The sequence below is a fragment of the Nymphaea colorata genome, chromosome 3, assembly GCF_008831285.2.
Source record: "Nymphaea colorata isolate Beijing-Zhang1983 chromosome 3, ASM883128v2, whole genome shotgun sequence".
NCBI lineage: Eukaryota > Viridiplantae > Streptophyta > Magnoliopsida > Nymphaeales > Nymphaeaceae > Nymphaea > Nymphaea colorata.
In genome coordinates this window covers 23,879,452-23,896,906 of record NC_045140.1, presented here as the reverse complement: position 1 = coordinate 23,896,906, position 17,455 = coordinate 23,879,452, and the positions used below count along the sequence as shown (strand labels likewise).

Here is a 17,455-nt window from a genome sequence, read left to right as displayed (position 1 = left end):
AACCCATAGTGAACAGCATTACAAACTCCTCTTTCAATGCTTTAGATGACAGCCAAAACGTTGCACCAACCTTGACACTGGACGAATACAATCAATTACTGCAACTTCTTAAAACTAAGAATTCTAACCTCTTATAACGCTGAAAGATGTTTTCTTCGTACCCAACTTTCAGATTGAACTTGATGTTGGCCAGCCAATTAGCAAAACCTTCAAACTGTGCTGTAGTATTTAATTCATCCAATTGTATTTTGCAGGACCTGAAGCAGAAGATGATTGGGCTGGGTGTTCTCAAGAACGGATTTATATTACTTCATGAAATCGAAGAACAGGGAACCTGAAACTCTATTAGCAGTTCCAGTTGGCACAAAAGGATCGGCCACCCTTCATGGTTTAAAAACAAACTTCTCTATGCTTATGATCAGAATGTGGGCTTAGGGAATAGCATTTGTGATGCTTGTTTTATCAAACAAAATAAACTACTGTTTGTACTTTGTTCAGAGTGAAATCTCATCATAGAAAATTTTTGTAACTACTACTTCTTGATCTATGGGGTCCATATTCACCAACAATCTTTCTATTTCAGAAAGCATGAAATTAGATATCTGTTATTCGACTGATATCGGCAACACTGTACTGTATTGTCGCCAGCTGAGCCGTTTTCAATGGCCCGAATTTTAAACAAGCATGATTGAGATCTGATCCAGTATTGAAAATGATCATTTAGTTAGATAGTCGTCTAACGTATGGACATAATTTTCTGCTAATTAAGCTTCCCCACATCCACTCCCAGTACTCCACTTCAACTTCTGCAACCGTCGCCTGCCATAAGTATTATAGATATCACTGATTCTAGATGCAAATTTGAATGCAGATTCAGATATACAAGACTGTCAATTGTTTCAAGATAGATTTTGGTCCAGATACTATTCCAGTTTCGGTAATCAAATTCCATTTGGCGCGACTTCTTTTACATTGGTATGGAATTCAAGCCTGAATACTTGACCAACGTCCAATTGTTTGATATATCGTTGTCACATCCGATATTGCAAATCTGAACCACTACCGTTCCTACCTGTAAAGACGAAGAGTACTAGAATAGCCGACCCAAGGAGCTTGTTTCTTCTCCAATGCGCTTGTTCCTTCTCCACCTTCAAGAGTTGAAGGGTATGGCCCGGTCATGCCAAGAAGAAGAAGAAGAAGAAGAAGAAGAAGAATTTTGTGATATTCGTGTAGTAGTACCAATCAATATTGTTAAATGCGATGAGGCGAAAGGAAGTGAAGCCAAACAAGGTGCAACGAAGTTCAAGTTTGGAGACAAAAATGCTAACTATATAATATCCACAGTATACTTATTCCACTATATCATAATGTTCTCTCTCATTCACAGGAAGCGTTGGCCTGGAAATAACTACTTATCTTTACCAGATCAATCAATTGAGGCCCAACGGTTAAACTTTTCCTTTGATTGTTGGATTCCTTTTGGCCATGGGGCTTAACATAATGGCAGCAAACAGTTTGGCTCCACAAAGTCAGGTTCCGGCTGGCCTATAGTCCATACTAGCAGCCCAAGCCCAGCCCACTTAGTTACCATCGATCATCAACTACCTGTTTTGATATCTACCTATATTTGAAACCCTTAATATTATATATTTTAATATCTAAAAAAAGCCCTTAAGAACATACCAAGAGTTTTTAAAAGGGTGCTATGAATGACACATGAAAAGTTTATAAGAGTGTCATTAACGACAACGACACATGAAGAATTTCTAAGAAAGTTATCAGCAATGCACCAAAAGTTTCCAAGTGATACAGTTGCTAGTGTTATATAAATATATATATAATAATGACTCCTTTTTAAAGTCACCCAACTATCTATTTTGCACCATCCAATTCAATATGATAGATGGTTAAGAAAAAAATAATAAAAAAAAATTGATTGACATTTTTGTTTTTCTCTCAACCATCTAAATTTTTTAATTGATCCAAATTTTTTTAATTGAGTTGGTCAGAAAGATAAATAACTAGCCCAAACTCGGCCCCTCACGAGTTAGGTACCCAACTATCCATCGAATACCCGGCCCATTGTCTATCCTTACTTTACATCAGACGTAAGGCTGAATGTTTTGAAAATTGGATTGAACCCAAATCCAAATACAGCTAAAATAAATGCTCATATACATTGTATAATCCAAACCAAGTGTATCCCTACTGATACTAATGTGTATGCTTTAAGTTTGTGGTATTAATGGATGTGATCTTTGAGGTTGATAAGCATTTGGATTGCTATTCTGGATGAGATTAGGCAAATTGGTTGGAATTTTTCACCATCAATATTATTTTGGGGTGAACGGGCCAAACCCTTCATCGCTCATAATACAAGGCCTGCTTTGGTGCCTGTAGGTGTCACCATGCCGCACTTCAATTTTCGTGTCAGTGGCTCCTCTTTTACAGCACAATGAGTTGACACTACGAATGTTCAAAACGCTGATTAGTCATCTGTCAGTTCCTACCAATCTCATTATGCCAACCCTCTTGAGAATTTCACCGTCAATAAAATTGACACGTCAATGGAGAGATAAATTTCTTTTGAATTGCTCCAAATTATTTCAAAAAACATGACAAATTGGGTTTTTTAGGTGTATTGTTAATGGGTATTCCTAGCTAAGTGGTTGCTCAAAAGCGATCAGTTAAAAACATTTTCTTAACCATTTGGTGATATCATTATGCTTTGCAACAACTTTTACATGGTAGAAGTGCATTTAGAAGTGCATTGACAGTGGCCAAGCGACTACCCCAGCCCACAAAATTTACTTTACTTACATATTAAATCTCATAATTTTCAGTTTTTTTTTTACATATGAATTCCCCTTAAAATTTGAAATTTACACTTAAAATGCATTTTTAATCAAAAATTTCCGACTCCAACACTGTGTATTGGTGTTTTAAACGTTTCTACAAAATTTCTACCCAGACAAAACCCAGTTTTAATGTCATTTAAAAGTTCTTAAAATAGTGTTTTGGAGCAAAACCAAGATTTGTGTCTCAAAACCTGGTTTTAGGTTATCGCCCAAGCACCCTCTTAATATTTTTATGAATATTTGGGAGCGAGGGAAGAGAGAGTCCTCAAAAAGGAAACTCATTTGAACCTAATTAAACCAAGACGACGGTGTGTTATCGAAGCAATGGGTGGAAAATTAAACCACGCTTGATTGGACAGGATCCCGACTTGGACTAAATAGAACTATTTTTAAATGTATTAATCTCGAAACTAGATCTTCAAATTTCAATTTTGGTTATGGATTCGGGTTCAGATATTCAAATTTGGATATATTAATGCTGGATTCGGATATTCAAATCTGGATATATAAATTCATGTTTGTTTATCCATTTTCCATTCTATTTATCTGGCTGGTTTTTTATTATAAAAGTCGGATCCGGATCAGATATAGATTTGAAATTTAAAAGTCAGATTCAAATATAATATAGAATTTTTTTTATTCTCATTTGAATACAACTTCATGCCTGAATATACGAATATCCTATAAATAAGAACCCACAAAAAGTATTTATTTTTATATTGATGTTAGGGACGGTTCTTCTTATTTATGCATTGATGCCCTTTAAAGAGGAATGATGATTTCTTGTTTTTGTGTTTTTAACAGTTAAAAACAATTTGGATGGGTAGATTTGCAATTTACCTGTTTATTTGCTAACATGTTTTTTTTTTTTTCAAACAGCTGCTGTTTGTGAATTCATACGAACTTTAGGTGCTTATTTGATGTTTTAAAAAGATAGGTACTCATTCGTTATTTGCCTATTTGTTGGGGGAAATTTTATAATTTGATTGATAGATGGTTGGAAGGAAGTAGGGAGGGTGTTAAAGTCACAAGAACTTGCGTTGTCATCATAAGACACGGTGGTTGGGGGAAACATTGCATTTTAAATGAAGTCCGATCATGTGCAAGCGCGAGCGTGAGAGAGGAAAATTCTGGAAAGGAAGAGATTATCTTGATGTTTTCCATTCAATGAAGCAAACAACTCGTGCATTGCTGTTCTAACATTATTCTATTTATTTTTCTGCAGAACTACTGGTTATCTTTGTCTACAACAATGGCAACAGTTCGATCTCCAGAGAAAGTCAGCACACAAATCTTGACGGTTCCGCAGACATTAGGGTCAAACTCTCGAAGAAGAAGAAGAAGTTTGTTTGGATGTCATTGTCTGGTGATTGTACCCGTCAGGGAGGAGGAGGAGGAGGTGGCGGAGCGAGCGGAGCATAGAGAGGCCCACCGAAGATCGACTCAAACAGCCAGCAGCAGCACAATATTGAGAGCCTGAAATTGAATTCAGTCTTCCCCAAAAGTCAATTACTTCAAACAAAACAAGCACATAATGGAATGAAAGCACCCAAAACAAAGTCCAAGCGAAACTTACACATCTTTGATGCATGCGCAGCAGTAATCGCCCCGAGGTCCTGCTGGTGGTGGTGGTGGCGGTGGTGGAGGAGGAAGCGGTGGCGGTGGAGGTAGGAGTGGAGGTGGCGGTGGGGGTGGTGCTAGTGGAGGAGGAGGTGGTGGTGGCCCGTGAGGATGATGAGGACCATGAGGTCGCATTCTGCAGTTCAGTAACTATGGCCTGTTTCCCTTCTGCTTTATAGATGTTGATGCTTACAGCGGATGGTGACCTCTTTCTCTTATTTAGCCAACGGACAGGAAGGAAGTACAGGGGATGTGGGTAGTGGTGGTGGGGAGAGGGGGAAGGAGATGACTGTAAGCATTTAAAGGGGAGGAAGAAAAACCAACACAAATCAGATGCTCCAGAACTGTCCTTCCCCCGTTTGACTGGTTGTTTCACCGGCCATTCTATCTGTCTCTCTCTGTGGTTTCCCCGATGCCTCTGCAACTAGAAATCCAGAAAACAAGGATGTAAACAAGATCCAGCTTCACCAATTCTGACCTGACCGGATCCTATTTTATCTGATCAGATTCCAGACCTTTTTTTTTTGAAATGCCAATTTCGGACCCCACTAAAAGTATAAGATTTGATGTTTATGCGTTACCTCGCAGGATAGGATCCCCTTTGGTCTATCTGATTTGGTTGGAATTTAGGCTTAAGTTTTGAAAACTATTTCCTGATCATACAGTGTGTTTGTTTCACCATTACAGTGTATTTGTTTCACCATAGAACCCACTAACGGTTTTAGTGCTAATTCACAGGCTTATCGTGGATTTGAAATCCAAGGATCTTATATTTGTTGTTTGACAAAGCTTCGAATCAACCTGGAGTAATTTGAGATGCAAGGCTATCCAATGCCCCATCCTCCTAGTTTATTTAAACTGAAGATCTTATAATGCACACCTCTTAATGCAGCCTCGACTCTCGATCTGAAGCTATGTAATCAGGTTAATCTTTAATGGTCTTTCAGATTTTGAATCAGATTCAATTCCCCGGCTGGATGCCAAGTTCAAATCTGATTAACAATTGGATTTTGTGTCCTTGCCAAATCTAACTAAACAGCGGCAGGATTCATTAGTTGCTGGAAGGGTGACCTCCACCTCCGTCCCAGCCTTTCTCCTTCCCCGTCTTTGTATTGTTCCTACATTGTTCTCCGCTCGTTCCAGGCATAGTGATATGAACCATGGAAGTTGGTGTAAATTTATTGGGTTATCAGCAAAATCATGCCACACCAGATTCTACGATCATTACTGTAAATTTTGTGCTGAGCAAACATGACAGAATCAACGGATTGAGATCAAGAATGGAGAACGCAGAAAGTTTACGTCGTCTCAGGCTATGAAAGCTTATGTCCATAAGAGGAGCTACAACTACAATAGATCTTTGCCCTTACAGCGAATCAAAGCCTGCTGGAGGCTTAGAACAAAATTACAGAAAAAATTCTCTACGTCAGGAGGACATCCAAACCAGTAAGAAAAGCTCCACATTGCAATAGCAACAGTTTCAAAACATAGGCGCGTTTGAAAAATGGAGACTCTAGCAACCATTTTTGAGATAGCAGATAGAGGTATATTGCAGACTGCTCCGCCTTCCATGAATCTTCAAAGCCAGTTTAGCTATATTTTGTTGTTGGCCACCAAGAAAATATTCATGATAGAATAATATACAGGGGCAGGGGCGATGGCAGTGGGCCGTCAGGGGCAGGTTTCAGAAACTGATTAAAAAATCAACTTCTGGCAAATATTATTTGAGAACAAATATGAAAGCCAAGGGGTGCTAAAATCTTGAGCACAAATCAAGCTTCAAATCTTCATGTCCATAAAATTTCATAGCGAAAAGGACATGATGGTAATGTATTAGCTGCATCTTGAGCATAAACGGCCGTCTAACCATGTTCTTCAGAACTTCATGACAGAAATTTGGTGGGTCACAAACCCGAATTTGTTTAATATCAGAATGGTATGATATTATACCGAGGATTCATTCAAATACATTTTCACCATGAACAAGCTTCAAATTCTTATTATGTTACTATAACAACTCGACCCACTCCTGAGCTCGGACCCTTGGTTCGACGGATCCCAACCCGCACCCAGCCTTAAAAAGGTTAAGTAATGACCCTTTTATAAACTCTTGAAGGCTTCACAATCTTTAATACAAGACTAAACATTTGAAGCGTTACAATCCATCCCCCTTAAGCCACACGCGTTCGAGTATTGCAGGACAACCATTTATGGTAATGACCCCTTTATAAACTCTTACAAGCTATTGCTTCCCTGAATTTATTCTTTGACCTTATCCGATTGATGTCGGATCAAACAATATAGCATCATCATAATATTAGTCGAAAAAAGCTCTCGGAATTAATAATCTCTATTTCTACCGATTCTCAAGAAAAGAAGCACAGGACTTGATTTTTTGGACTTGAACGACCTCAAAATAATGTGGCAGCAAAGGCTTAAATTATACCCAAGCTTCAGATCGCTGTTTTATCAAATTCAGAAGCTAATCCATGGATGTCCTCGTTTGGTTCTTACAGTAAGGTGATCAATTACATTTTGAGCAAAAACCAGCTCCAAATCTCTGTGTAACAAAAACTGTGGTATCATAACAATGAAACTATGTAACATTTAATTTATTCTTTCTCTGAATTTGGTCGTTTCGAGTACATCATGACAGACAGATATTGTTTACAGATAAACATAACACATTCCAGATGATTGTTTCTGTCAAATTTAACAAGAAATTACATATGGTACAGCAAAGCCAGAAACCAAAGGAGAAGACAAATAATTGGAATCGAACAGTTGGGGATCAAGCAAGATCGTCATCTCATTGCAAGCAAGAACCAAGAGCGTACCACTAAAATTCAAAACCGATCAGAAGGGTGGAGGTGGTGGCGGCCCAAAGGGTGGACAGCACCCGCCAAAGCAGGCCTCGAAGATCCAGCAACAACACATTATCTGCAGCCTGAAACAAAGCAGGAAAAAAATGAAAGACGGAAAACAAAATTCATCGCGTTCTTCAAATTCTTCCGAAAGAATTGTTTTCGTATGGGAAACATGTGATGAACACACGAATTCTTTCAAGAAATCGATAGAATTCTTACAGCTGCTGCAAGCACCCACCGAAGCCGTAACCGAAGCCGCCAGGCCAGAAGTTACCCAACATGGGCGGCGGAGGTCCTCCCCACGGACCGAAAGGAGCCGGTGGCGGAGGTCCTCCCCATGGTCCGAACCCAGGAGGCCCAAACCCAGGTCCAGGCGGTCCGAAGCCAGCGCCCCAAGGTCCGCCGCCGAACCCAGGTCCAGGGCCGCCTGGACCGAACCCAGGCCCCGGACCGCCTGGTCCGAACCCAGGACCAGGGCCACCAGGTCCGCCAGGTCCCATGGCCCTAAACGCAGAGACGAATCGGCTGCTTCCGCCGCGAAAACTGATCGCGAACTCAAGATGGTCGGCGATGGCGTTCAGGTTAGCTTAAGATGGCGGGAAAACTACCAGTCCTTCTCTGACTAGTCGGTTTAGCTTGTGATCTTGCGGTCACCAGCTTCACCTGCTCATGCCAAGTTAATACCTGATGATGAACCTGTAGATCAAGCTCTTCTCACCTGTTTTCGACGCCTTCACAAAATCCGGAATATGCTTTTTGCGCTGGTTTCTGAGCTACGGCGGCCAAAAATATTATTTCCAACGGCATTTCTAATTTAAAACTCCTTTGGAGACGATGACTCTTTTGTTAGTTTCGATATTGAATTATTAAGTGTCACGCTCCCCTGTTTTTAAATAATTAAGTAACACACAACCGAGTTTTTTTTTTTTAAGGGAGTTACCATTTTATCTTCTCTTGCTATTAAGATATTAATTATTTTTTGATCTTATATTTCTGTCTATATATATGAAATGAAAGAGGTTAATAAGCTACATCATTGTATGTGATTATGCCTTAATTTAAGATTTTCATGACTATTAACGCTCACAACTCATGTCATTCGAAGAAAGATATTTCATTCTAAGAGGGCATAAGTTTCCAATTTTTTTTCCCATCCCCAGAGATACCACTGCTATCATGCTTAAATCTAACTACAGCTGCCTTTTAGCAAAATTGAAATCATTGATCCTCAAGGACCGCAACCATGTAGCCCCTTTTTTCCTTAAAAAAAAAAATTATGAAGTAACGAGAAAAAGAAACTCATGACTATCAATTTGGATGGATTGGATTTGTGCTTAGAGATCTGCTAGTTTGAAAAAATCATGGATTATTTTTACTTGGGAAAACTTTGAATCTAACAAAGGGGGTTATTAACTACATGGTTGTTCTGGTTCTTAATTTTGTTGATATTGGAATTGAAACTGTTAGGGGGCAGGTTGAGATCCGTCAAACTAAGACTCGAGATCAAGAGTGAGTCAGGTTGTTACAATTCCGTTATAAAATCCACATTTTTTGATTGAAAATTCATGAGGATCTCAAATAATCTCATATCTTATATCCAATATTCAAGGCCATCAAACATAGCCTCAATAAAATTGTATTTTACCTTCATCAAAACTGGCAGTGTGGACTTGAGTAGGGCTGAACCATGTGAACTGTGTGCTTCAGCCCAATGCCTTTGTACCCCAACCTGTGTGTCGATTGGCCCACATGGTTTGACATTTCCGGCTCAAATTCATAAAAGATACTTCAATAAAGTTTAAAAATGAAGGAAACTTTTAAAAAGATTAATTGATAAATCATCCCACATGGGAATATGTGCATCGCGCGGATTCTATTAATAAAATATAATTTTCTCGTGACCCAGCCGTTAGGAGATAATTTTTAAACTTTTCTTATAACTAAAAAAAAAATTAACCACTCCTTTGAAAGCGAAGATTGTCAGTTTAATTGAGCTAAAGACTCCCCGTCATGAGCTGAAACTGACACTTCATTGTTGCTGCTTATATTGGACAGCATCGTTGTGGTTGATGTTCGTAGGGATGTCCAATCAGTTGGCTCGATTTGAACTCGCTTATATATGCTCCGCTGGAGCTTGAGTTTGAGTTGAAACTCTAGTTATAAATTGTGTTCATGTTACACAAGCTCGACTCATTTAAACTCGACTCAGTTCGTGTCTTTTATGTCTCAGTTGGTGTCTGTTAATCTTTTGAGGTATGCAAATAATTGTTGATGAAATTAATACTATATATATAAGTATATATATGACACTGGCTTTTCAGAATCTCTCAAAACATATCTTTCTCCATATAAGGCATAAACCATACGAGCTAGCCATCAAGTTGAAAAGCAGAGAGAGGGAAGAGAGAGATTCCTCAGTTCATGTTGCCGGAGTTCGGAAGTGGGAAATGGCCGTCTCAGGCGATAGCCTGCTGTTTCAAGGGGGAAAAGATGATTTCACGGCGTCTAAATGATATCTTTCTCAAAACCGATTGCATCCTTGGGTTTGGAATCCTCAGTTTGATTGTCCAATATATATTGTACGAACTCTGCATATCTCACTGTTTCCATTACAAATGCACAACAGGAAAATGAGATGGCAGCAAAGATGTGAGCCTATGAAGAGGAGCCCAATTATAGTTTTAAAGGTTTTTTTCATTAAGAGAAGCCGAATTACTCTTAGCCGAATTATAGTTTTAAAGTTTTATTAAGGACAGAAATATAATTTTTCAAATTTTTATATATGCTAAATAAACCTCTTATTTTAAACGTATATCGATATTGGTGTGACTTTGAAGCTAGCCGACCATGTAAAATTTCATGTCTTTAAAAATTAAATTTTTGTAGTTTTCAAATGCCTGCAGTAGTTTTTTCCCACCGTTTGGTAGAAAGCCGAAACGTTCATTCCACTATTCATCTCCTTAGGGTATAGAGTCATTATCCTTTTTTTTTTTTTACAAAATTTCAAGTTTTAAAACTTTTGATATATTCCTAAAAAGACAATTAAAACTCAAAAAAAAGTGCAAAGCTAGTTATTAGCAACTATTATTAACACGCTTTATCTCACCAACATGTGAACGCATGTTCCCACCTTCTTAATTGATGAGTATTTTTATAATTTTATAGAGATTTATTTTTCGAGTTCCACTTTTTTCTTTATAGGGGATTCTTGTATATAACAAATAAGGCCGTTTTGATCATTTGTAGCTTACAACATACGGTCTCTTTTTGAGAGTCATCACATATAACCTACTCCTCACGCTAATATGAAAACAATTAGATGAAAAATAGAGTTTGTTTCCTTTACATCACCTAGATTACCCATTGTTTACATCACGTTGTTAATTTATTATGATATTTTATTCACGTTTGTATTAATACAATAATCAACTTACGATAGGTAGCAACGAAAGTTTTTTATTATGACATTATATCATTGCTAATGAGATGACATAATACAAGTTTTTTTGTTATGACATTGTATCGTTGCTGACGAAATGCCATAATACCAACTCAACCTTGATATAATGCAAGGTTTGAACTATAGTTTCAAAATTTTAACAAAGATTGAAATAAACTTTTACAAATTTTTAAATGACATTGTATTGTTTTAAGTTTACATATAAATTTTTGAATTTTTTAAAAATTTGAGAAGGAACCAAAGCCCGTGCCCCCATTGTGCGTAAAGGGACTAAGCAGGTGTCTTCGATTGCACCAAACAGATCACCATGTTTCATATGAATATTTTTTATTCCGATGTACTTCATAAATCCTTTCACAATCAAATTGTTTTTTATTAAAATTCGAAGCATTTTTCCCATGTTGGTATGGGATAGTGAATCGACTTGTCATTACTAAAAAAAATTGATCAGAACCAAAATGTATTTCAGCCTGCTTAGCAATTCAAGGTTGGTTGTTGTCGAGTAAAATCACAGAGGTCATGTCCACGAAAGGTTTTCCTGCAAAAAATTTGAGATCTGAAAGTCACTTATTTCATGTCAATTTAGTTTTCTGCAGATAGTACAAATATTTCTATGAATTGGCCCCTTTCAGTGTCGCCAACATGCATCATATCGAGAAATATCCAACTGGGAAAGTTTGTGTTGACATTTGAATATAAGCGGAGTGGTGAGCCATGAACATCTGGCACCTTCATGCGTCAAAGAAGAAGGAGCTCCACGTTCATCGAAAGACGACAGCAACTCAGTAATTCAATGGGCTACTTCATTTGTCGATCTTGTTCAATATTTCAACGGTGAACGCCTTTATGATCTTTCTGTGTCTGTTACGTTACGTCTATTATTCATATATTTTTCTCTGAAGTAAAAGTTGGTGGTTTTTTCTATTTTTGGTAAAGAAACTGATTTTCTTCTTCTCCTGCCACTGATCCCTATAAAAAGTGAGCCGTCCCTTACGTTGGGTGCGGTAGATCCTCAAAGCCGTAGAGAAAAAGGAAAGTTCAGACCTCAGAAGGGTCTGGTTTGCTGTCAGTACACGTTTTTGACCAATCCGCCATTGTTGGCTCTACGTTACAAACTCTTTTATCTCCGGGAAAAATTACAAACTCTTATTTATCTCCCTCTCCGAGATCTTAACTTGGGTACTGTTTAGTGTTGTAATTAGTCCCCTCAATCCCTCATTGTGGTGGCTTCTGGCTTCTCTCTTCTGATTAATATAAAAGAAAGGGAACGCCTCCAAACATGCGTCTTATGAATTAAAGACATACTGTGCAACTGTAAATGCAGACAATCTGGCTCCATTTTCAATATGTGTGTTGTTATTATATGACTGATGAGAGAGAAGAACCGGATACCGAGGTTAACTATGCTGCGAAAAGAGTCTTTGAAAAGTAAGGGGGAGGAGGGAACGGACAGGTCACCTTTTTGGTGTGTTTTTCACAAAAGAGAGCGCGTTAACACTGTTTCTGCTAGAAGCTTCAATCCCCTCCTCCTTCTCCTCTCTTTCTCTCTCTCCACCAACGGTGATATTGACATGAGAAAGCTTTAACCACTCAACACCTCTCTCTCTCTCTCTCTCTCTCTCTCTCTTTTTCTGCAGAAAGAAAGCAGCAACATGGTGGGTTTTCTGAAAACCAAATGCGTGTTTCCTATTCTCTGCCTCTGTGTCTTCTTCCTTCCCACGCTCTGCTTCCATGCGGAGACCTTCTCCTTTGCAGGTATGGTTCAGCTAAAATGTGTCTGGTTCGGATCATTTGCGGAGGCTTTTTCATGACTGTGTATGTCGTGCGTGTGTACAGGGGAGGTGAGTTTCAGCTTCGTTGTTCCACAAAGGAAAGGAGAAGAGGTGAGTCGTAGTTTGTTTGACACGGAGAGGAGGGTTTTGGCAGAGATTGCGCCTTCTCCAGGGGAGGCTGTGAAGGAGAACAGCTCGTTCATCCTTGCTGCGAATCGAACTTACAGGAAGGACCCATTGGACGGCTTCAAACGCTACAGTGGGGGATGGAATATCAGCAGCATTCATTATTGGGCTGTTGGTTTCTCTTTCTCTCTCTCTCTCTGCATTTTTCTTTCGCTCTCCATTTGATTGTATGAAATATGATCCTGAGGTTATGAGTCTCTGATTCGACTTCTGCAGTCGGTTGGTTTCACCGCAGCCCCACTCTTTGCCATCGCTGCTGCTTGGTTCGTGATCTTCGGTCTGACACTATTTTTCGCTGTTTGCTGCTATTGCTGCTTCCCCGAGCGGAGACGTGGCTATCCTTATTCCAGAACGGCCTATGCTCTATCCCTCTTCTTCCTCATCGTTTTCACCATCGCTGCCATGTACTCAATCATCTTCTACCAAGTTCCTACCATTTTGTTTTTCTTTTTGTTTTTTTTTCGTACATTTTCTTGAACTTTCTTTCTTTTTGGTTGGTCAGCGTGGGCTGCGTGGTGTTGTACAACGGGCAGGGCGAATTCCACAGCAGCACTACAAGTACCCTCAATTATGTCGTTGGTCAGGCGAATCTCACAGTGAGCAATCTGAGAAACTTTTCCAATTACTTGGCTGCTGCCAAGACAATTACAGTGGATCAGGTCTTTCTTCCTGCGGATGATCAGAAGAAAATTGATACAATTCAGACCAAGCTCAATTCCACTGCTAATGATCTTGAATACCAAACAAAACAGAACTCTGATGGTATTCGGAAGCTTCTAGACTCCGTGTGAGGATTGAGTTACACCCTTGAGTTATTTTGGGGCGATTCTCTTTATTATTTCTTACTGCTGTAGTGGGTAGGCGATTTGATATCCTGATTGTGCCACGCCTTTTGGCAATGCAGGCGGCTTGAGTTGATTATTATTGCTGCTGTGATGCTCTTGTTGGTGTTCCTGGGGTTTTGTAATCACTCACGACTCAAAATAGTTTAATTTCTTGCACCTATTGTATTATAACGTTCTGCTAACGTACCATTTTCGGTTTCTTCCTTGCAGTATTTTCCATACTCGGACTGCAAGCTCTTGTCTATATGTGAGTCAAAAAAGTTCCCTGAAAGCACTTGAACTTATGTTTATGTTATGGTGTTTAAATATTTTAGTTCTTGAAACCAAGATCTGGTTCAATCTGTCATGTTTGTGCAGCTTGGTGATTGTAGGATGGTTGCTTGTTACTGGTACGGTGATCTTATGTGGTGTATTTCTTATACTCAACAAGTAAGTTTTTTTAATGTAAATTTCATAAGCATGTTTTTTTCAATCATTATATTCATTAATCTTGGCCAACAGTAATACCTCCATTAAGAATGCTAATTTCTGTATTCTGATTAATATCTACCAGAACTTTGCATTTGATGATGAGCGTGCATCATGCTACCAAGCTGATAGAGCTCAAAGAGTTTAGTTCTGTAAAGTGACATGCATAATGGATGAACCATCCGTGCGAAAATTAAGAGATCAACTGTGATGTTTCAGTTACCTTAAATGCGGGAAAATACACTATATATACCATGGGCAACCTTGTACCAGGATAACATGGTTGTGTATCTAACTAATTATGGTTAACTTCTGGGAAAAGAGTATGCTCTGTGTTATCACTTGTGATTGGTCCTTTCATCTTCTGAGTGATCTCGTCTCTCTGTTGTCACCGAGGAAAGATGATCTTCAGTTCCTAACCAACTTTTATGAAAAGCATCAGTCCCTGTATTGTTCCTCACATATGTATATTATGTTCTGTTTTGAACCCACATGTCAGTCCTCTCATTAAGACATTATTCATGAATATGCTTTGCTTCATTTGTATGAATTGTTATAGCATGCCAATGTCCCATTTCAATGTTACGTATGTATTTGATGTGCTATTAAAACAACACCTTTTGGCTTTTGCTGTATCTGTTTCTTTATTCTAAGAAATAAGTATGTTATGATTCATGTGCATATTGTCCAAAAAATTTACTGAAATAGTGATATTTTGTTAATGCATATCTCAACAAGTGATTAGGCCTGGACACTGAAATTTTTGAATGCTACAAATACAATTTGTTGGGAAAAAGTATTCTCTTCTTAGGAAAATAACTATTAAGGGACAAAACATGAAGGTTTATGTGGGCTTGTTTTCTAATGTAGTTATATAGCTTATCATTATGAATCATGGAAGTAATCTATAGTCAATGGGTGTTTAAATGCTAATAACACTAATAAGCATCAGCTGGGGGAAGAAAAAAAAACTGCAGTAAAGTTGGCTCTTAATGTTTTGCATTGCAGTTGGAAACTCCCACCATCACTTGAGTGGAGTATTCCTTAGCAATTGTCTCCGTGTGCTTGCCCAGTTTTGCTAGCTGCACCTTTCAACAAAAGATGCATAGCTACTTCTCTTAGAAATATTTTCCACAGGGCCCACACTAGGTGTAGATCTATGTGAAGCCTCCCAAATGCTTTTTTCGGTGCAACAAGAGATGCATGTGCTTAATCCTGAACTTGTTTTCCTTTTAGCTGCCGAATCTCTTGAACTGATCCACCTAAAATGTTTGGACTTTTTGTAATAGCAGGATTTGTACTTTCACTGTTAAAATGTGCTATCTGGGGTCTGCTTGCGTTTCTGCTATTATGTTTAGCTATTTTAATTTGTTAGATTACTCAGCAAAGGAAAAAAAAAAAACTACTATTTGTTTAATTTCAATGCGGCACTTTTCTTCTTGAACGCAATTCTATTATGGTAAAGAAATTGTATTGGAAAATTCCGATTAAATTTTCTTTAATTGTAGAATGTATGGTTGATTTCATTAGGCAACATGTAGTTTGTCAGTTTTCTCCTTTGCTTTTATACATTTCTTTATTTGGGGCATATAGTGAGAATTCCTACATAAAATAGTGAGAATTCCTACGTAAACTGAATACTCTCACACTTTCTACAAGGGGAAACATTTTCCAGACTTATATTTTATTTTTACAATGTTTAATATAGTAGCTGCGGTTCAATATTTTATATGATATTTGCAGTTCAAGGTACAGGAAATTAGAAAATAGGAAATGGTTAGTGTTTCGTTTAGCATATGATTTTCTTCTGAAAACATTGTCGTTGACATTTCAAGTTTTGTTTTGGGAGAATCCATAAATCAAGAAGCTAATTGTTGCTATGAAGTTTAAATTTGAAAACATGCAGTCTTGAAAATTCATGAATTTGTATTGTTTAATGAAGAACCTTGAGTAGTTGAATGAAACTGCAGCTACTAATTTCTTATCGCTTAATACATTGATCTTTTTATTTTCTTTTACTTATATTTTAGTCTACATAATTGAGTCTAACTGAAGGGCTTTTCTTGTTTATGCCAGTGCTACCTCAGATACGTGTGTTGCAATGGATGAATGGGTCATGCACCCAACTGCTAAAACTGCTCTGGATCACATACTCCCTTGTGTTGATATTGCTACGGCCAATGAGTCTCTTTATCAAAGCAAGAAAGTTACCTACCAAATGGTTAATGTTGTCAATCAGGTCATTATGAACATCAGCAATCAGAATTTTGTTCCTTCTCTTTCTCTATTTTATTATAACCAATCGGGACCTTTGATGCCCACTCTCTGCAATCCTTTTACACCTGATATGATGGACCGGCAATGTGAAGCTGGTGAAGTAGACTTTGACAATGCAACACAGGTAAGTGACCTTCATTCATACAGCATTTGTATATACTCATTGGCAATTCGTGTGTTTGTAACAGAAACTTCGTCTGCTTTTGCAACCTTCTCCAGACTAATTTCTGCTTTCTCCAGGTTTGGCAAGGATATGTGTGCAAGGTTTCATCATCTGGAATATGCAGCACAGTCGGCCGAATCACACCATCCATCTATACTCAGATGGCAGCAGCAGTCAATGTGAGCTATGGCCTGTACCACTATGGCCCATTCCTGGTGCAGTTAGAGGATTGTTCTTTTGTCCGTGATACATTTTCTACTATTAGCAAAACCAAATGCCCTGGCCTGCGAAAATACAGCGGTTGGGTATATATTGGCTTGGTCATGGTCTCTGCAGCTGTGATGGTCTCCTTGATTTTCTGGGTCATATATGCTCGAGAAAGGCGACATCGCAAGTTCAGTAAACTCCCTTATCAGATCCCTCAAGGACGGTCACCAAGGAAGGCTCCATAGGTTCGACATAAAAAGCCTAGGAATTTAACACCATTGAATCTGAAAATGCAAGGTCGAGGGCATGTACATATATATTTGCTTCAGTGTGATGGGTGCTGAGTTGTAGGTATAAGATGTGTATTTTACTGTACCTCATCTTCCTTTCATAGTGTGCATTAGATAGTATCTGTCCGTCGGACGAAGTCCCTGTGTCTGTCCTGTAATGAATGGTGTGGATGCTGTGCTCAATCTTGTGGTAATCTGGAAGATTATGGCAACTTTGGACATGCAAGACTTCCAATTTGATTGATGCTTGTGTTGGGGAACAGGAACAATTAAAGCTTATTGCTGGGTTGTCTGATCTCCAGGTAGAGAAATGGTGAATGCACTTCTGATTTGTAGCTCCCCTTCTCCGTTGAATCCTGTCCCTGTGCAGTGAAATCACAAGACTGGATTCTGCTCAAAATATCAGTGCCGTTCACGTTATATAGACTGTAGATGAGAATGG

The 17,455-nt window shown here is 38.5% G+C and overlaps 2 protein-coding genes and 1 long non-coding RNA gene across 4 annotated transcripts; 1 reads left to right on the top strand and 2 right to left on the bottom strand.

Moving 5' to 3' along the window:
* Positions 1-4,046: 4,046 nt before the first annotated feature.
* LOC126409950 (uncharacterized) lies at positions 4,047-6,313 on the bottom strand. The gene is made up of 2 exons (XR_007572920.1): positions 4,435-6,313; positions 4,047-4,334 (listed from the first exon to the last, which is right to left on the bottom strand). It is a non-coding gene; the product is annotated as an uncharacterized LOC126409950 (long non-coding RNA).
* A 750-nt stretch (positions 6,314-7,063) lies between these two features.
* LOC116250987 (uncharacterized) lies at positions 7,064-8,058 on the bottom strand. Of its 2 annotated transcripts, none has more exons than XM_031625017.2 (2): positions 7,584-8,058; positions 7,064-7,425 (listed from the first exon to the last, which is right to left on the bottom strand). In XM_031625017.2, exons 1-2 carry the CDS (start codon positions 7,843-7,845, stop codon positions 7,415-7,417), a joined length of 273 nt encoding a protein of 90 aa, XP_031480877.1. In that variant the 5' UTR covers positions 7,846-8,058; the 3' UTR covers positions 7,064-7,414. The 2 variants fall into 2 exon arrangements, with proteins under 2 accessions (XP_031480877.1, XP_031480876.1); XM_031625016.2 differs by having other exon boundaries at positions 7,565-7,955.
* Positions 8,059-12,102: 4,044 nt separating this feature from the next.
* Positions 12,103-17,234, top strand: LOC116251617 (uncharacterized). The gene is made up of 9 exons (XM_031625984.2): positions 12,103-12,560; positions 12,642-12,874; positions 12,980-13,167; positions 13,266-13,550; positions 13,668-13,726; positions 13,819-13,855; positions 13,966-14,037; positions 16,153-16,477; positions 16,594-17,234. Exons 1-9 carry the CDS (start codon positions 12,458-12,460, stop codon positions 16,966-16,968), a joined length of 1,677 nt encoding a protein of 558 aa, XP_031481844.1. The 5' UTR covers positions 12,103-12,457; the 3' UTR covers positions 16,969-17,234.
* Positions 17,235-17,455: the final 221 nt, after the last annotated feature.

Bases quoted from the DNA above. Each gene is read 5' to 3' on its own strand.
- LOC116250987 (XM_031625016.2), bottom strand. From the start codon at position 7,845: ATGGGACCTGGCGGACCTGGTGGCCCTGGTCCTGGGTTCGGACCAGGC. The intron at 7,426-7,564 runs GTAAGAATTCTA...GCTTTGTTTCAG, and splicing joins GGTGGGTGCTTGCAGCAGCT to GCTGCAGATAATGTGTTGTT.
- LOC116251617 (XM_031625984.2), top strand. From the start codon at position 12,458: ATGGTGGGTTTTCTGAAAACCAAATGCGTGTTTCCTATTCTCTGCCTC. The intron at 13,168-13,265 runs GTACTCAATCAT...TTGGTTGGTCAG, and splicing joins GTTTTCACCATCGCTGCCAT to CGTGGGCTGCGTGGTGTTGT. The intron at 13,727-13,818 runs GTAATCACTCAC...TCTTCCTTGCAG, and splicing joins GTTGGTGTTCCTGGGGTTTT to TATTTTCCATACTCGGACTG.